The sequence below is a fragment of the Conger conger genome, chromosome 9, assembly GCF_963514075.1.
Source record: "Conger conger chromosome 9, fConCon1.1, whole genome shotgun sequence".
In the NCBI taxonomy this organism is placed as follows: domain Eukaryota; kingdom Metazoa; phylum Chordata; class Actinopteri; order Anguilliformes; family Congridae; genus Conger; species Conger conger.
The window spans coordinates 9,059,891-9,080,461 of NC_083768.1; the positions used below are offsets into that span (position 1 = coordinate 9,059,891).

Sequence of the window (20,571 nt, forward strand, 5' to 3'; positions counted from 1 at the left end):
GAAGAAGACTGTCTCCTGCTTTAATATCCAAATGTTTTCATCAGTTTGAAACACACTGAAAAGGTTTCTGCTGTGATGGCAGTGTGGTTCCTGTAGATAGCCTGAGCAGGAGCCTTGAAAATGGCTCATTTTTATTTCCCCTTTCCATGTTTTCAGGAAAAATTACATTGAATCAGATACTGAATGTGCCTTCAGCCCAGCAGAAGAGTTTGTAAAAATTGTAGGTGGCCTTTCTATTCAGACGGACCGACTCAAGCCATTCTTTCAGTTTTTCTAAAAGACCAGAACAGATCCCACACTGTGGCTCTGTCCGGTCACCAGTGGCTTTTAATAATATTGCACTGTGGAGGATATTTCGCCATAGAGATTCAAATTCCACTGTGTTTTTTTAAAGGTATGGGACACTTTCTTGGGTATTTTGAAAGTATATAGTTTATATAGTTTCATACTAAGCATTAGAAACACTCTAGTGCAGGGATGGGCAGTCCTGGAGGTCCAGTGTGTATGCAGGATTATAGCAGGGATGGTAACGCCAGTCCTGGAGGGCCGGTGTGTATGCAGGATTAACTCCAGTCCTGGAGGGCCAGTGTGTATGCAGGATTATAGCAGGGATGGTAACTCCAGTCCTAGTGGGCTGGTGTGTATGCAGGATTTTGCTGCCACCAGTTACCCTGGCTCAATCAGCTAATTAGCTGTAGGCACCATGACGGTTTCACACATAAATTAGACCACAATAAAATGCTACAAGACAAGAACATTAATCAGCTGCAGTTTATATCCCAGAGTGTGGCTAAAAATGACAGATTGTGTAAATTAAATCTGTCATTGGACAGCACTGTCGCCTCACAGCGAGAAGCTGCTGGGTTTGAATCCCAGCCTGGGCCTTTCTGTGTGGAGTCTGCATGTTCTCCCCGTGTCTGTGTGGAGACTGCATGTTCTCCCCGTGTCTGTGTGGAGTGTGCATGTTCTCCCCGTGTCTGTGTGGGTTTACATCAGGTCCTCCCACAGTCCAAAGACATGTAGGTTAGGTTACTTGGGGAGGCATTAACAGGGCGTTACTGAAAATGAGCATGTGTGCTCAGTGAACTTACTTAACGTAAAAATAAAAGTTAATAAATAAATGATTGGGCTGATTAAGTAATTAAGGGTAGAAGTTGGTCCAAAATGCAGAAGCAGATACAGCCTTGCCCATCCCTGCTCCAGAGGTGTGAATGGTCTGTTCTCATCAGGACAGTTTTTGGGTGTGAGAATGAGCTGTATTTGAAAGTGTCTCAGTGATTTGGGGGTTGAGGGGGCATGGGGGGGGGTGTTTTAGATGAATAAAGTGAATTCTCACCTTTGCTCCCATTGGTCCAGCTGGCCCATCATCCCCCAGTGTCCCAGGCACTCCCTGGAGTCATCAAGAGACGAGAACATTCACCCAAAACCAGAGAACATTCACCCAAAACCAGAGAACATTCACCCAAAACCAGAGAATATTCACCCAAAACCCGACAACATTCACCCAAAACCAGAGAACATTCACCCAAAACCAGAGAACATTCACCCAAAACCCGACAGCATTCACCCAAAACCAGAGAACATTCACCCAAAACCAGAGAACATTCACCCAAGACCCGATAACATTCACCCAAAACCAGAGAACATTCATCCAAAACCAGAGAACATTCACCTAAGACCCGACAACATTCACCCAAAACCAGAGAACATTCACCCAAAACCAGAGAACATTCACCCAAAACCCGACAAAATTCACCCAAAACCAGAGAACATTCATCCAAAACCAGAGAACATTCACCTAAGACCCGACAACATTCACCCAAAACCAGAGAACATTCACCCAAAACCAGAGAACATTCACCCAAAACCCGACAACATTCACCCAAAACCAGAGAACATTCACCCAAAACCAGAGAACATTCACCCAAAACCAGAGAACATTCACCCAAAACCCGACAGCATTCACCCAAAACCAGAGAACATTCACCCAAAACCAGAGAACATTCACCCAAGACCCGACAACATTCACCCAAAATCAGAGAACATTCACCCAAAACCAGAGAACATTCACCCAAAACCAGAGAACATTCACCTAAGACCCGACAACATTCACCCAAAACCAGAGAACATTCACCCAAAACCAGAGAACATTCACCCAAAACCAGAGAACATTCACCCAAAACCAGCTGTCTTCATACACAAAATACAGAGAAGTGCACTCATGTACAGCGCTGTGCTTATATAGAATCTTACATACAGAATGTTATATAGGTGCCAAAGACTTGCACAGTACTGTATATCAGTTGACTGGGAGAGGGAGCAGCTCACACACTCACACACTCGCACACTCACACTCACTCACACATTCACTCACCCGTGCTCCAGGTTGCCCAGGAGATCCAGGCATTCCAGGATCACCTTGACTTCCCTGGAAGAAAGGTTTTTGAAAAAGAATTCATCTAAGGTCATTCTTTTAAACTCACTCAACATTTATGTACCTTTAGCTTAAAATTGCAGCAACAAAAAAGGTTGGAGATGCTACAAATTGACCATGATTTTTATAATTTATTTGGCTGAGAATGTCGGGTTATTCAGTGAGTTCAAACTCAAGGTTTCCAACAGGGGAACACTTCCCAACATTTCCCATAGAAATTAGTCACACAAAAAGCCCCAGACTTTTAGTCTTCTTTATAGTCTACCTCTTCACCTGCTCAGTTACATGAGCTCCAGCACTCACATCAAAGATTGTAAGCAAAAAAAAAAAAGTAATTTTTATTTATTTATTTTTAACCTAAAAGGATTATAAATGTTTTAAAATGTTATCTTGGCTTACCTTTTTCCCTGGTGTCCCTGTTCCATCGACGTTCAACTGTGACCAACCCGGCCCCTTTAACAGACAAAACAGGCTTGAGAGTTACATTATTGGCATTATAGCATTATAGAGTTCATAAAAGGATCTTTCCATTGTATTCTATTCCATCACATTTACCTCAGTGTACAGCATATAATTAGGTATATACCCATCAAGCTAATAACAGCCATTCAGCCCATCTTTGCCTGATATTTGGCCAGAGTATTGAAGCATCTACCCAGCGTCAGACTGGTGATATAGTTTTTTGGTATTACACATTCTCAACCAAAGTCAGTAGCTGTGTGCAGAGTCTGATAAGCACCAGTTGAAAGTTGAAAGACACTGCATCACATCTCTTGTACCAATGCTGTCCCGCATATACCGAGAAAAGAAAATGTTAATCCTTTCCTACAATTTGTATGCCCATTATTACCATTTCAATTCATGTTTTAAGTGTTTAGGATTCTGTGTGGCACTTGCCTCCTTTGTGACAGGCTGCCACTGTTAACAACATTGTCATTGGATGGGAGTTTGATTCAGCTAATGCTCCAGGTATCCAATCATGTGGTAGCTAACAGCCAGCTCAGAGGCCCTGGGAATGCTGGATATGCCAAGGCCAAATACTAGGTTCTCAAAGCCAGAGTATTGAATTTGACATCCTTTGGACATTTTAAAAGTTTGGATATTATGCTAATGAACACCAGTGGCAGCATTGATGAGGGGCCAGGTTGCTGATCTCAAAACGTGTGCAGCACTAAGTTTAGCCTGCAGGCTAAGCCCTATGTTCAGAGCCAACTCCATTCCTGCTAGACCAGCTTGAAATTACCAGCTTCCCGCTGCTTCAAAAACTAGCTTGAGCTGGTCAAACCGTGTCGAGCATGGAGCTGGTCTGAACTGGTCAACCAGCTACCAGCTGTTTCAAAACCTAGCTTGAGCTGGTCAAACCATGTCGAGTATGGAGCTGGTCTGAACTGGTCAACCAGCTACCAGCTGTTTCAAAACCTAGCTTGAGCAGTTTTTTTCAGCAGGTATTCACATCCTGAATGGCAGTAAGGACTAAAGGTGTGAGCAAGCGTCACGGAGGATCCAGGAGGAGGTGGATCTCTCCTGATGCTGCGGCCTGACGCTGAGGTCTCACCGTGGGGCCAGGAGGTCCGGCTCGCCCTGGCACGCCCCGTTCCCCGCGGTCCCCCTGGAAACAGAACACAGTGAGTCATGCCCCGTCCCCCTGGAAACAGAACGCAGTGAGTCACGCCCTGTCCCCCTGGAAACAGAACACAGTGAGTCACGCCCCGTTCCCCTGGAAACAGAACGCAGTGAGTCACGCCCCGTTCCCCTGGAAACAGAACGCAGTGAGGCACAGTGAGTTTGAAAAGCTAACTAAGTGTAATTTGTTCATTAAAGAACCAACTTACCTATACAAGTCCAAATACAGACATATAAGCAAGAACACAACAGCCCAATGTGCACCTAAACACTCAGAAATAAAGGTACGGTTTTTGTTTATTTTTATCACATTTCCCTCAAAGTGCAATGCTGTTCTATTTGGTTACTGATAAGTACCTTTCACAGGCAAAAAAGGTACAAATGAATTGTTTTGCTGGCTGACTTGCCTACCACTGTCAGAACAGCAGAATCCCTCCCCCTATTTCGATGCAGACTCAAAACCCACCTTTTCAAACTCTACCTTAGTCCTCCCTCCTGATTTCCCCTGCCCCTCCTTTCTGATATCCCTATCCTTGTCTAACCCCCCCCCCAAAAAAATAAAAAAATAAAAAAAATAAATGCACTTCTGATGACAACTATGTTTAGAACAGCATTTCCTGTGTATTTTGCTAGTTTCTGGATGTGATGCTCTGATTTATGGTAGAACCTATGCACTTGTAAATCGCTTTGGATTAAAAGCGTCTGCCAAATGACTAAAATGTAAATGTAAATGTAAGAGGTACAATTTTATTTATCCAAAAGGGTACCACTCCAGTGACATGCGTTTGTACCTCACTTTTTTATAACCTTTATTCTGAACGTAGACGAAAAAGCCTTCATGATGATAAGAGTTTCTATGGAACAGGTATTGAACTATCTATCTATCTAATCTAAAATCCCAAGAGGGCTGCAATTACCTGCCCCTTCAGCCTACAGCCTGAGCACCATCACTTCACTACGTCATGAAGCGGAATGATTTTACCCTGAGATGTAAAGTCATAGCGTGACGGTGAGTCAACTTGGATTAGCGCACCCGCTATGCCAATTAGCATACCCCAGTAGTCAGTAAGGAAATTAGCGCGATACGTATGTAATGTTCCCGATATGTGTGACATAAAGACGTACTCACTTTGGACCCCCTCTGGCCAGACTGCCCCTTGGTCCCTGGCTGTCCTGCGTCACCCTGCATACGAGCAGAAGGCAAAGATCAGAGGTGCGTTCGAGACAGCGAACGTTCGCAGCGAACAAAGTTTGCAGCAAACAGTTACCGTTTTGAATACAAATGGATGCGACTTAGATTTGACAATGCCAGCTAGCCGATTCGTTGCTTACGTGCGATTTAAGAACAAATACTACATTGGTATTTTACATTGGTACATATTACATATTACATTGGTTAAAGTGGATTAGAACAGCCAAATAATGGTAAACTTTTGTTAAAAAAAAAAACTGTCTTAACTGTCTAACGTTTTATTTCTATTACTTTCTTTTGCAAACTAAGAGAAGCAAATCAGGTGAGACAGTTTGACTCATCTCGAGATTCGCCAATGCGATAAGACAATTTCACTCGTCAAGCAAACAGTAACGTGAAAACAAGCTCATATTTTCTACTTGAGAGAGGAACATTATTACAGCATTACAGCACTAAAACACTTGTGAAGGAATGTGGCGGCTTTTGAAGCGGGCTGCGTCGAAGTTTCCCACCTTCTGTCCATCCTCCCCCGGCGGTCCTGCCATTCCACGCTCGCCCAGTTTACCCTTTATTTGGAGATGAGGTAAAATTACTGAATAGATTTTGCATGTGAAACACTCGCCAAACACACACCTGCAGACAGAAACGGCTTGTTAACGAGAGACGTCAGAGGAGAAGGGGCCAGACTGACAGGAAGGTGACAGTAATGCAGATAACCACACATTACAACATCTCTGAACACACAACACATGTAAGCTACAGCAGTAGAAGTCTAATAAATAAGTATAACAAAAACCTAATAAAGTGCTCGGTGAGTGTGCATGTATGTATGTATGTATGTAATTGTATGCGTGTACATAAGTCATGGTTGCAGGAATGGAGGAATACCGTTTCATCTCTATTCCCTTCAATGCTCTTATCCTTATGTGTTGCTATGGAGACACATTTCTTCTGCGAGGACAATAAAGACCCCGGTATACAGTATGAATGGATTTATGCAGGTAATACCACCACAGGCTATGAAAGTACTGTAATCATACATTTTGTATGAGAGAGGCAGAGACACGAGCATTCGGCTGACTGCCACTTTCATGTTCTAACGCTAGTGCCCATAGAGTTCCTCCTCTTCCTCCTCCTCCTCCTCCTCCACCTCTTCTTCTTCTTCGGCTTTCAAAGTGAGACAGCAGTAATTTACGCAGAACTAATCAAAAGATCTGTCTGTCTGCAGAAGCCATGAGACGGGAAAATACACGGCAGACAGAGTAAGATAGGCACTTGAAAGATAAGAGCTACTCCACGCACTTGCGGTTGATATTAGGCTTGTTACACACACACACACGACGACGCTGCGTAGGGAAAGTGCCTGCATTAGCGGATTTATCAGGAGAAAACACACTGGCTATTTCACCGCACGCGAAAACACATCTTCTGAAACTTTGAGTAAAGTAGTGAAAATGAAACATAAATGAAGAACACCCCCCCCCCCCCCCCCCCCGACAATAACAACAGTTTTCAAACCAGGTGCCGCACGTATTTTTCTTAGTTTCTTAATGGTAATTAAAGACTTTTAACGGTAATTTCAGTTCAGTCTGCAGCTTGGGATTAACTGATGGTTTGAAGCGGGGCTCAAAAGCACAGTATGTACAACCTAATGACTGGAACACACATACACACACATACACACACACATACACACACTCACACACACTCACACACACTCACACACACTCACACACACTCACACACACTCACACTCACACTCACACTCACACACACACACACACACACACACACACGTGACTTATAACTGCAATTAGAAGTCCCCCCAGGCCACAAGTGCAATTCTGAAAATCAGTAAATTGCAATTCTGTAACCCCCTCAACCCCCCCCCCACCCCCAAACAACCCTCCCTCCTGGTTCTTATACCCCCTCAACCCCCCCCCCCCGCCCCCCCCCCCCCCCTTCCCCTTCCCCCACAGTCTGAAATTCTGAAATGGGCCCCGATACACAACCATCAAACTGCACTGATGATGTGTACACTGGCAAGCTATAGCGCCTTACAGAGAGCAGCAGTGTATGAAATATCGACAAGTACTCACAGGCTTACCATCAGGCCCCGGGGGTCCTTCCCTCCCCTTTTCACCCCGAAAACCCTGGAGGTTGAAAAATGAATGTGAGAGGAACACCCGAGCAGAGAGGGTAACATCTGACATACAAAATACAATACCCACTGGCTGTGCTCATTGCAAGTTTCTCCAATTTATTGGCACGTAAAAATGCCAAGATTTTCACCTTGATGAAATGGAAGCACGCGGTGAGCTCCACGACACGCCCTGAAGACTGCTCGGCCGTGACACAGCCCAATAGGAGTCCGGTAAACACTCGCTGCCGCGCCTAGAACGCACTCTCTACGAGCACACGTGTCATCACTGTGCGACGCGGTGATGTCACTGAAGCGGGGAGGGGCCGAGGCTTACCATTGGTCCAGGGAGGCCGGGCGGTCCGGGGCTCCCTATTGGACAGTGGCATTCCCCCGTGCCCAGGGAGCGGTCGAGGGGACACTGCAGGAGGGAACCAATCAGACGCAGAGGGATCCCCCATCATGCAAGATAACATAAGGGGCTAGGGCACATGATTGGGGCCCACAAGGTAAATGGGAAATGGTAAATGGTTGGCATGTATATAGCGCCTTTATCCAAAGAGCTGTACAATTGATGCTTCTCATTCACCCATTCATACACGCACTCACACACCAATGGCGATTGACTGCCATACAAGGTACCGACCAGCTCGTCAGGAGCATTTGGGGGTTAGGTGTCTCACTCAGGGACATGTCCACACACCCAGAACTGCTAACCCTCCAACTGCCAGATGACTGCTCTTACCACCTGAGCCAACCGCCCCCGATGAGATCCATGCAGCTGTTGGGCCCTTGAGCAAGGCCCTTAATCACACATTGCTCCAGGGGGAATTGGCCCCTGCTTAGTCTTATCAACTGTAAGTCCCTTTGGATAAAAGCTTCAGCTAAACAACATGCAATGTAATGTAATGTAATGTAATGTAATGAAAGCATTAAAATAGGAATCCTACTTACCCTGTCATCATGCTGTTCACAAGAGAAGGAGAAGAGAAAAAGCAAACACTCATATTATTTTAATATTTCTTAACAGTTTCTATGAATGATCCTTCATTAAAAACAAGAGAATTCCTTCAGAAGCAGTGCATAGCACCCTCATAGGAATAAATAAACACTCACACACGCTCATACACAAAACAAAAAGGTAAATAAATCTTAATAAGTATCTTAGTAGTCTTCCATTACTTTCTTTGACATAAGACAGAAAGATTGCTAGTGAGATGAGAGTTGTACTCATTTAAATATTTGCCAAAGGGCTAAGACAGCTTCACTTGTCAAGCGAGAATTAACTTAAAACAAGCTAATTTTTCATACTTGAGGGGACAAAAATAACAATTTAAGGCTCACTACACGACTAAAACAGTTGTTAAGACAGACATTTTTGCCGTGTAAATGCCTGTGGCGTAAATGCTTGTGTCGTAACTAAAAATAGGGTGTGTAATGTCACCACCAAGGCTGCAGGAGACATTACCATGGCACACCATATGACACAAGCCAATGAGCACACCATATGACACAAGCCATAGGGCACACCATATGACACAAGCCAATGAGCACACCATATGACACAAGCCATAGGGCACACCATATGACACAAGCCAATGAGCACACCATATGACACAAGCCATAGGGCACACCATATGACACAAGCCATAGAGCACACCATATGACACAAGCCATAGGACACACCATATGACACAAGCCATAGAGCACACCATATGACACCAGCCATAGAGCACACCATATGACACAAGCCATAGAGCACACCATATGATACAAGCCATAGAGCACACCATATGACACAAGCCATAGAGCACGCCATATGACACAAGCCATAGGACACACCATATGACACAAGCCATAGAGCACACCATATGACACAAGCCATAGAGCACACCATATGACACAAGCCATCAGACACACCATATGACACAAGCCATAGAGCATGCCATATGACACAAGCCATAGAGCACACCATATGACACAAGCCATAGAGCACACCATATGACACAAGCCATCAGACACACCATATGACACAAGCCATAGAGCATGCCATATGACACAAGCCATAGAGCACGCCATGTGACACAAGCCATAGAGCACACCATATGACACAAGCCATCAGACACGCCATATGACACAAGCCATAGAGCATGCCATATGACACAAGCCATAGAGCACGCCATATGACACAAGCCATAGAGCACACCATATGACACAAGCCATAGACCACACCATATGACACAAGCCATTTGACACAGCATATGACTCATAGGCCTGTCTGTGGTGTTAGATGAAGACTACTCACCACAGAGTAGATTTCACACGCGGTCTCTCTCTCACTCTGCTGGGGGTCACAGTAAAGCCTCAGCTTCTGAATCTCAATCTGAAAACACAACAAAACAATCATTATTATCATCATCATCATCATCTTAGGTTGACCTAACTGGCTGTCCGTTTCTATATCTGGACTATAGGCACCTGCACAGATACAGTATGTAAAAGCATATAAAGCCACTAGAATTTCTTTCTTTTTTTTTTAAAGCGATTTGCAATTAATGCCTCTTTTTCACCCATTCAGCCATACACTCACACACCAACGGTGACTGGCGGTGGTGGAAGGCGCCAATCATCTCATTGGGATGAATTAGGGGTTCGGGTGCCTCGCTCAAGGACACGTTTACACTTTCGCCCAGAAGGTCAGGGACCGAGCCAGCATCTCTCCGATTCGCCAGACGACAGCTCCACCTCCTGAGCTCAGGGAGAAACCTTTACCTGAAGTGTAAGATACCCTTTTTTCTCATCTTCAGCACATGCTTGCTGAAAGGTCTGCCCGGGCTGGTTGGATGATCAAGGCCGCAGCTGCATTGCCGCAATCCAGGCCTGGAACCTGCAACCTTCTGGTTACCAGAGTCCAGGACCCCCGGAAACGCCGCTGTCGCACGCGGCCTGTCTAATTCAGCGTAACCTCCCCCCACACAGAATATTCTCTGGCCCCCAGCCCACTCACAGCCACCGTCGTCCCCGCCCGGGTATCCGTGGCGACCTGCGTCTGGCCGTTGATGTAGATGGGCACCGTCCGCTCCAGGAGCTGCTCCTCGATCTGCACTCCGTCCAGGAAGCAGGTGACACGCCTGGGCTTCACCAGCAGCTTCAGCTGGTGCCAGTCCTCGTCAAACAGCCTCTGTGACATCATCAAAGTGGGACAGTCAGCTGGTGCCAGCCCTCGTCAAACAGCCTCTATGACATCATCAAAGTGGGACAGTCAGCTGGTGCCAGCCCTCGTCAAACAACCTCTGTGACATCATCAAAGTGGGACAGTCAGCTGGTGCCAGCCCTCGTCAAACAGCCTCTGTGACATCATCAAGGTGGGACAGTCACTCAACGTCATGTACGGGCATTCGCGGTCTGTCGTTTGCTGACATACGGAGTGACATCGTTCACGTAGCAATACACAGGGACGGATGTGAATGCAGTTAGTCTCAATTTCACAGAAACTTGCATTGGATAGGCGTTAAATGTCAGCCATTTGCATTAATTTGAAATGTGCATGTACACTCTTTGGTGAAAATGCCAGCAATTGCCTTCACATTTATGCACGCAGCTACGCCTGAAAGGACCAATGAGTGTACTGTTACAGTTGTTTTTCCATGTACTGATAAACTGTGCCTAATCGAATTGCAAATAATACAATCAGCCAGCCAAGACTGAATAAAGAGCGACTAAGCAGAAACAAAATGATGCGGAATCCCTCGAATAAAGAAAATGATGCCATAATAGTAATAATGCCAAACTGCTAAACCAACAGTGCAACATCAGGACAGATTAAAAAAGCATAACCATTGCATAGCATAGCATAGCATAGCATAGCATAGCATAATATAGCAGATAGCATAGCATGACATAGCATAGCATAGCATAACGTAGCATAGCGTAGTACAGCACATAGCATAGCATGACATGACAAAGCATAGCATAGCATAGCATAGCATAGTATAGCATAACATGACAAAGCATAGCATAACATAGCATAATGACAAGAACAGGCGATCCATGCCCACCAAACAATGCTTGTCATTTCCTGCCATCATACCAACGCTTTAGCGGTGCGCTCTGAACGCCGTTTTTCGCACCTTTATCCCGCGGTCGTTGAAGATGACGGACTGCTCCTCCTCGTGGACGCTGGTGGTCGTGAACGTGACGGAGCGGTCGTCCCCGCTCAGCGTCACGGCGACCTGGGCGAACCCGGCCTCGCTCAGGACCCTGAGGAGGTGCAGCCGGCCCCGATTGGCCGGCGCCCTCAGTCGCAGCGTCGCCACAAACACGTAGGCGGGCGGGAGGCCCTCGGGGAAGATGATTCTGCCCAGGGGAGGGAGAGGAGCCACAATTCTAGACTAAATATAGAGTATAATGCCACATATATAGTTATATATAGAGATTCTTGTGTTTTGTATTCGCTCTTGTATTGTTGTACTCGGGGTCTTCTAGCTGCCAACCGTGGTATGCTAGTTTGTAAGTTGATGTATTCTTCAAGGGTTCCAGTTGTATCTGTGTGGTAACGCTGGGACTCGGAACTGTACTTTCCTCTAGGGTCCTCTTCGCACTTGTCCCTGTGTTTGATCTGCACTTCGTTGTACGTCGCTCCAGATAAGAGCATCTGCTAAATGCCTTGTAATGTAACGTAATTCATCATTAATCATCTCATAATTCATACCCTCGTGATACCCGGCAGAAAGAAAGAAGAAGAATTGACATTTCTTGACATTAAAGGTACAACAGGTGAGATTTTTGGATTAAAACATTGTTACAAGACCATTGGAAATCCCTTCCGATGATTGGAAAAGGCTCACTGGCATGTTGACTCACCCTCTGCCTGTGTTTATAGTCCTTAAATTCAGCTTTCAAAATATACAGTTGATGGCTGGACACTCTGTACCAAAGCAATGTGTCGCTGGACAATAATTAAAGCTCATTGGTTGAAAATTGGTTCTAATTGGTGCTAATGGCGTTTCAATGTCAGCCCATTTACAGAGAAGGGGGTGGGATAAACAGTGCTGTGGTTTGAAGGTGTTTGTTGCTGCTATTCATCTCTTGACTGTTAGATGTCCGATTGTACCTTTAAATAGAGAAGGATAATGCTTCTTACAGGCATATTGTTTGGCCTGTGTCTCTGACTTCCTTGTAATGCCTCATAATTACTTCCTTGAGTTTTATTGGCACAACTCCAGACTCCGAAGACAATCAAAAGCCTAGATTCAAGACTCGACACTGAAAGCTTTCTTATACCTGTAGCGAAGGAAGTGATTGCATACACTCGTAATCAGACAAAGGCTGATTTTCTTTTAGAAAATGTTTTTTAAAAATTGGAAGTCATTGTTCTAGAACGCCAACACTTTCAGTCATCGGTACTGATTGTTACATCAGCATTAGAATGTTCAGTTAGGAACAATCTAATCACATATTTGTGACCTCACACCTTAAAGCAGGGGTGTCAAACTCCAGTCGTGGAGGGCTGCAGTGCCTGCTGGTATTTGTGGTTTCCTTTCCATCAGCAGCCAATTAAGGCCTCGAGAACAAGGTGTGTGGACTCTTTAGCCAATGAAAGACTTTCAAACGCATCTCTTGTGCTGAAACACACTGAAAACCAGCAGACACTGTGGCCCACTAGGACTGGAGTTTGACACCACTGCCTTAAATGGTTAAATTAGCACTCGTGTTAGAGGCTGGGCTCTTTGTGATGTCACACACACCTGGTGTCCATGGTGACGTCCATCCCAGGACTGAAGAGGTACGCTGCCTCTGACACGAGAGAGCCCTGGACCTTCTGGGCCTTTCCGGGAATCTCCATCGCCAGGATCAGGTCGAATCCCTTCTCATCCCGGGATCCCATGGGAATCCACAAGGGGCAAACAGATTCTGTGAAAGAAAGGGTGTTAGATTAGGGCTGGTCCCTCATCACCACTTATCAGCACTCCCGTAATCACTGGCTGAATCTTCCCTCTTTCCCCCCTCTCTCCCTGTCTCTTTGTTTCCCATACGATCTCACCAGGATCACCATTGGCCTGCATCTTGTTGGAGAAAAACAGCGTTCTGTTCAAACAGCGTTCTGTTCAAACAGCGTTCTGTTCAGACACAATTCTGTTCAAACACCATGGGGTGGCCTGTAGTGTAGTGGTTAAGGTAAATGACTGGGACACACAAGGTCGGTGGTTCTAATCCCGGTGTAGCCACAATAAGATCGGCACAGCCGTTGGGGCCCTTGAGCAAGGCCCTTAACCCTGCATTGCTCCAGGGGAGGATTGTCTCCTGCTTAGTCTAATCAACTGTACGTCGCTCTGCATAAGAGCGTCCGCCAAATGCCAATAATGTAATGTAACGTAATTCTGTTCAAACACCGTTCTGCTCAAACAGCCTCCTCGGTCGCGTGGTGGCTACATCTGGTCCTCACATGGGACACAGGAGGGCAGGTCTGAGACGCGGTGCCCCCTCCTCACGCACGGGGCACGGCTGGCAGCCCATGGGGGCTCGTTTGGGCCCTGGGTGTGGTTCAGATGTGGCGCGGGTTGAAGTTCTGCCCTGTCATCTCTTCATTAGCAAGTCCTCCAGAGGGGCCTACACACAGGCTGTTTGCTATTAGACTCTCCACATGATTATACTCTATTCTAACGGCCTGGTTATGCCACAGGAGCTAACAGAGCCACAGAGAGGGCTTGTGTAAAAGGCTGTACGAAGGGGGTATACTGGGCTGTATGAAGGGGGTATGTCGGGCTGTTTTTAGAAGCAAATGTCACTGCCTTACCTCGTTACTATCCAGACCTGGGCTCAAATAGCATTGGTGGTTTTGGGTTAAAATACTTCTCTGTGCTCCGTTGATCTTGCCTGGCGAGTTTCAAGTCCGCCGGGAGAAGCAGGCGGGCGGGGGTTTACACTTTTGGGATCATTTAATTTGTTCCAATACACCAGGCAAGCTCAGTCGAATGCAGAAGAAGTATTTGAATCCAGGTCTGATATTATGTGGATAATTGGGTAACACTACAAAGCCATCATTATATATAACTATAACTGGCCATGGAAGCATATTTCAGTTTGTGATAAATTTCATTACTCTAAATACAATATATTGTAATATATATATATATATAATAATTGTAATATATAATATATGAAGTATAATGTGAGCACTTTGCTTTGTAAAACACACTGCATACTTTATGACAGCGCTTGTCATGAGCCGCAATACGCAGTTCCGCCTCGTAACGACGAGGGATATTTCACAGTTATGGACGTATTATGTAGTCTTTTACGGCGCATAGTTCAAGTGAAGTGTCGCTGCTAATTGGAACGTGAAAGCGATCTATTTTTGGGAAGAAGTCAAGAATTGAAGCCAGGGAAACCACAGACTTTAAAAAAAAAAAGGGACCCGTTAAAAGAGGCTCTTCCCCGGGTCCGGTCCGGTCCGGCCCGGGGGAGGCTCACGCACCCTCGCACAGCTTCTGCTCCATGGCGTCCCGGATGCGGTGGATGGTGGTGTAGTCCTCGGCGTGCAGCACGTGGGCGGAGGCCGGCCTGCTGGCCATGGACTCCAGCTCGGAGGAGGTTACCTCCCGGCCCACGCCCACGGCGAAGAGCACGATGTTCTGGGAGCGGGCCTCCAGGGCGGCGTCCACCACGTCGTCCTGCGAGCGGCCGTCCGTCACCACCACGGCCGCGCGCCTCCGGGCCCCGGGCGGGGCGGGGAACACGTGCTCCACGGCGAAGCGGATGGCCCGGCCCGTCCGCGTGCTGCCGCCCAGGTGCGCCACGGCGTGGATGGCCCGCACCAGCTCCGCCGCGCTGCCGTGCCGCCCCAGCGGGACCTCCAGCCGCGGCGTGTCGCTGTACTGCACCACGCCCACCCGGGCGCGTCGCGGCCCCACGCCCAGCCCCGCCGTCACGTTCACCAGCCAGCGCTTCGCCGCCGCGAAGTCCGGCGCGCCCACGCTGGACGAGCCGTCCATGATGTACACCAGGTCGATCGCCGCCGTGCTGCACCCTGGAGGAGGGACAGAGTGTGTGTGTGTGAGCCATGTCTGCTATACCCTGGAGGAGGGGACAGTGTGTGTGTGTGTGTCAGCCACGTCTGCTACACCCTGGAGGAGGGACAGTGTGTGTGTGTGTGTCAGCCACGTCTGCTACACCCTGGAGGAGGGGACAGTGTGTGTGTGTGTGTGTGTGAGCCACGTCTGCTGCACCCTGGAGGAGGGACAGAGTGTGTGTGTGTGTGTGAGCCACGTCTGCTACACCCTGGAGGAGAGGACAGTGTGTGTGTGAGCCACGTCTGCTACACCCTGGAGGAGGGACAGTGTGTGTGTGTGTGTGTGTGAGCCACGTCTGCTACACCCTGGAGGAGAGGACAGTGTGTGTGTGTGTCAGCCACGTCTGCTACACTCTGGAGGAGGGGACAGTGTGTGTGTGTGTGTCAGCCACGTCTGGTACACCCTGGAGGAGGGACAGAGTGTGTGTGAGCCACGTCTGCTACACCCTGGAGGAGGGGACAGTGTGTGTGTGAGCCACGTCTGCTACACCCTGGAGGAGGGACAGAGTGTGTGTGTGTCAGCCACGTCTGCTACACCCTGGAGGAGAGGACAGTGTGTGTGTGTGTGAGCCACGTCTCCTACACCCTGGAGGAGGGACAGAGTGTGTGTGCGTCAGCCACGTCTGATGCACCCTGGAGGAGGGGACAGTGTGTGTGTGTCAGCCACGTCTGCTACACCCTGGAGGAGGGACAAAGTGTGTGAGCCACATCTGCTACACCCTGGAGGAGGGACAAAGTGTGTGTGAGCCACATCTGCTACCTCTTCTACACCACTGTTTGTGCTACACCTCCTACACCGCTTTGTGTCTGCTACACCTCCTACACCACTGTGTGTCTGCTACACCTTCTACACCACTGTGTGTGCTACACCTTCTACACCACTGTGTGTCTGCTACACCTCCTACACCACTGTGTGTCTGCTACACCTTCTACACCACTGTGTGTCTCCTACACCTTCTACACCACTGTGTCTGCTACACCTTCTACACCACTGTATGTCTCCTACACCTTCTACACCACTGTGTGTGCTACACCTTCTACACCACTGTGCATCTCCTACACCTTCTACACCACTGTGTGTCTCCTACACCTTCTACCCCACTGTGTGTGCTACACCTTCTACACCACTGTGTGTGCTACACCTTCTACACCACTGTGTGTCCTACACCTTCTACACCACTGTGTGTCTCCTACACCTTCTACACCACTGTGTGTCTCCTACACCTTCTACACCACTGTGTGTGCAACACCTTCTACACCACTGTGTGTCTCCTACACCTTCTACACCCTTGTGTGTCTCCTACACCTTCTACACCCCTGTGTGTCTCCTACACCTTCTACACCACTGTGTGTCTGTCACGGGCCTCCAGGGCGGAGAACCGGCAGGGGGAAGCAGGACCAGGTCAGATAAGTCACGGTGTTGGATTCAAACACTTTTTAACGCTTTGCTGAGCCCGCCTGATGTATTGGAACCGAGGAAATACTCTCAGAAAGTGCAAACCCTGCCATCTGGTCCTCTTCAAGATCAATCGAGCACAGAAAAGTATCTGAATTCAAAACAAAAACAATTATGTAATTGGCCCAGGTCTGGTGTCAAACCAGTCTGGTTGAGCACTAATTATTCAGTTAATAATTAGCCGGGAGGAAACCGTTTTAAATATATGTCAGTTTAAATATAATTTTAAATATATCAGTTAACTGAAAGCTGATCTGGGTTTGTACATAATTTCATCTGTAATCTCAGCACATTCTTTGTTACACATGTAGTTTGTTAAAGAATGTTTTGTTGTAGAATTATAGCCATTAGTTGGACACAATCTTCCGTGAGCAAAGTAAATCAATCATTCAAGTAAGTTGTTCTTTTTTTAAAATAAAGATTAATTAAGTTCTATTGAGCTCTACATAATTCTTCATATTCTTGAAATCTCCATCCACATTCCACTTCACTTGGGAAGAAATGGAGATTGAACGTCATACCGGCTCGGATATCCTCCTCACGTCCGTGCACACAGGGCAGGATGAGGAACATCAATCCCAGTCTCCACGACTTCATGGTGTTGCATCCGGAGTACAAATCTCAGGTGCCTGAAATGACACGCACGTAAAAGTCATTTCAGATTTCCACAGCCGCGCAGTCTTCAGCCACAGAAATAGAACATATTGCAAACCAAGCCGGCGTTGTTCATGGGCAAGGCTACAAAAAGGTGCCAACTCAAACAGGATTATGAGCGCTATATTTTTCACCAGCAAAGGGTTTTATTTTTGACAGTGGTGAGTCAATTCAGCTCCAACACAGTCGCCTCAGTCTGCAAGTCTTGTGTTCAAAGCAACCGGAATTAAAACCACATATTAAGTGTTGCACTGGTTGCTTTTAGTTCAGCCATCTGAGGGAAGAAAGTACATGTGATATAAGGGGGGGAAAAGGGCCATTTGGGACTAACTCTTATTTCAGTCTCATCAAAAAGACGTCGCTGAGACCTTAACTTGCGGCTGCACCGTTAGACGCGGTAGTACTGCCTGTGTTTGCTCAGCTTTGGAGTTAAAAATAATGAGTGTTTTCCATTCAGTGGCAAAGCCGCTTTTGACGACGGATTAAAATATGGACGTAAAGCTGAAAACCAGAGACGGAGAGCGAATGCAGACAGGGCTCGTGGCTCTGTGCTCTGTTTCACGACTTAACCACTTTGGCCATCGGGTTTTGTAAAGACGCCCTTTACAAAACTCGCATTTGAACGCGATCCGTGTCATCGATCCAGACTTTCAAGGGCCCGACTCTGAGACGCACGTTTCTTTGTACAGACTTTAGCAGCCGCGAGGAGATGTTCCCATGGTGCACCTCTGCACACTCTCGCGAGCGGGAGCAGCGAACATTTTCATCACTTACGCGTGAAATCTCAGCGCAAGCGTAATATCTACACCACGCGTTGACCATTATCTATGTTCAATGATTATAAAGCGATATTTAATTCCGTACCAATGTGTCTCATTCCACTTGCATTGATGTTCTCTGACATTCCCTGCTGTGTGTGGAATTTATATACATTTATATTCATCTCAAATATATCCTCAGTGAGCACTTTATTAGGTATTTATTACTTCTTTTTTAGACGTCTGCTGTAACCTATCCACTTGAAGTTATGATGCGTTGTGTGTTCACAGATGCTCTTCTGCATGCCACTGTTGTAATATGTGGTTATTTGCATTACTGTCACCTTCCTGCACCATTCTTTGCAAACTCTAGAGACTACTGTGCGTGGAAATCCCAGGAGATCGGCCGTTTCTGAGATACCACCCTGTCTGCCACCAACAATCATTCCAAAGTAATTTCAAAGTATTTTTTTTCTCCCATTCTGATGGTTGATGGTGAACATTAACTGAAGCTACTGACCTGTATCTGCATGACTGTATGCATACTGCTGCCACACAATTGGCTGATTAGATGAATAAGCAGGTGTAATAAAGTAAAAGTTCCTAATAAAGTGCTCGGTGAGTATATATATCTTTCCTATGTTTTCCTAAGGTGACACTGACTACACTAACATACATATAAACCCTATCAATCCGAGTCTATGTAGATAATGTGTTAAGGGAACGAACCCACTTCTATACCTTGTTTTTCATAAGATCACCGCTACAGAAAACAAAACAGGCACTAACCTTCCTCTATTCTTCAGTTCAACAGCACTTCACTGGTTCATACCTCATGAAGACATGACCCATTCTAAAATATATATCGTTAAAGTTTCAATAGGAAACGTATGATAAAACTGTTAAGAGCAAATGTTGACAGGAATCATAGCCCCATCAGCCTTCTGGACGTGCAGCAAAACAAACGGAATCAAATCAAGGAAACAATGAAATCAAATCAAAAGAATCAATGTAATGAAATCAAATTGAATCAAAGGACTTTTCAGGCCAGATGTAATATGTTATGTGCCGGAGGGATAAAATCCTTACTTTCTCTTCTTCTAGAAATAACTTATTATGCCCTTCCCTGTGGTCATACCAGTAAAGGCTTGAACTGAAGTTCAATGTGATACAACTTCTTACATGTTTTGGGTTTTACTTCACATTAAATATACAACTGAAAAAAAAACACAAAAAAAAAACATTAACAATAATTCCTACAATGTGAAAAAAATAGAAATAAATTGGGCCAGATAAAAACATGTCCCAAAAATACACACAGAAAAAATCTATTAAAATTATCTTTACTTACTGTCCAATGATTTCCTAAATCCTGCAGGACCAGGGAAAAACAGAATAAATACAAAAATAAACTTTTAGTAATCCAGGAAATTGAGCAGGTGTGCAGACTCTGCTGAATCGTCATTGCTGTCAAGCGGGTGCAGCCTTTTATAGCCTCTGGCTGGGCAGACTGCCGTGTTCCCATTGGCTGTGACTGAAAGGGGAGGGGCCTAAACACCAAACTTTACACCTGTGTAGAAAACTCTCCCTTACGGGATTCTTACAGTTTCCCATCCATAACCTTCCATTTGCAAACATCCCTACTTCAGGGACTCTCAAAGATTTTGAAAATGCAGTGGTTGTGTATGAAAAGATTCCTCTAGGACTGCTGGTGAATGGAAGTGCTTCCATCATCAGACTTTTAAAAGGCAGTTTTATATGAATTCATACGATCACAGACGTCGTGATTCACAAAGCCCTTTTGCCTGTAAGAAGATCAGTAAAATCATACCGACAGAATAATGGGCTTCACATAGTAAAAGTTACACTCTCATATAACATTGTATGCCTGTGCAAGTCAAATATGACATAAAATAGAACATTATTTTGTTTGTACCAGAGAGTTGGGCGATATTGATTTTTTTTCTCATACTTCTGACTCCAGCCCAGCGATTCTTTGCTGAATGAAAAGTTGTAAATCAGGAAAGAGACACGGTTTGTGCTTTGCTCATTGTCGGAGTGAGAAGGAGTAGCAGCGGGGCGTTCGCACATGGGCTGGGCCAGTGATCGCGTATGGTTTGGGGTAAGCTCTGGTTAACGGGGCCTCAGTCTGTCAAAGCCTCACCACACCATACGGGGGAAATGCAGATAAGTGCCCCGCCAAATCCCCCCGAGCCTCCACACACACCCCCACCCCCACCCCA

General features: G+C 46.3%; 1 protein-coding gene across 1 annotated transcript in view; it reads right to left on the reverse strand.

The window, feature by feature from the left end:
• The window catches only part of si:ch211-106n13.3 (vWFA and Collagen domain-containing protein), a 46,902-nt gene extending 27,125 nt beyond the window's left edge, over positions 1–19,777 (reverse strand). Inside the window, exons 1-13 of the mRNA XM_061254471.1 lie at positions 19,680–19,777; positions 17,438–17,545; positions 14,867–15,418; positions 13,137–13,302; positions 11,520–11,745; positions 10,397–10,570; positions 9,695–9,772; positions 8,344–8,355; positions 7,727–7,810; positions 5,187–5,240; positions 3,990–4,043; positions 2,375–2,428; positions 1,337–1,390 (exon numbers count right to left, since the gene is read on the reverse strand). Of these exons, the coding sequence (XP_061110455.1) occupies positions 1,337–1,390; positions 2,375–2,428; positions 3,990–4,043; positions 5,187–5,240; positions 7,727–7,810; positions 8,344–8,355; positions 9,695–9,772; positions 10,397–10,570; positions 11,520–11,745; positions 13,137–13,302; positions 14,867–15,418; positions 17,438–17,513 (1,584 nt within the window). The 5' untranslated portion in view covers positions 17,514–17,545; positions 19,680–19,777. The remainder of the gene's footprint in view (positions 1–1,336; positions 1,391–2,374; positions 2,429–3,989; positions 4,044–5,186; positions 5,241–7,726; positions 7,811–8,343; positions 8,356–9,694; positions 9,773–10,396; positions 10,571–11,519; positions 11,746–13,136; positions 13,303–14,866; positions 15,419–17,437; positions 17,546–19,679) is intronic.
• Between the last annotated feature and the right edge of the window lie 794 nt (positions 19,778–20,571).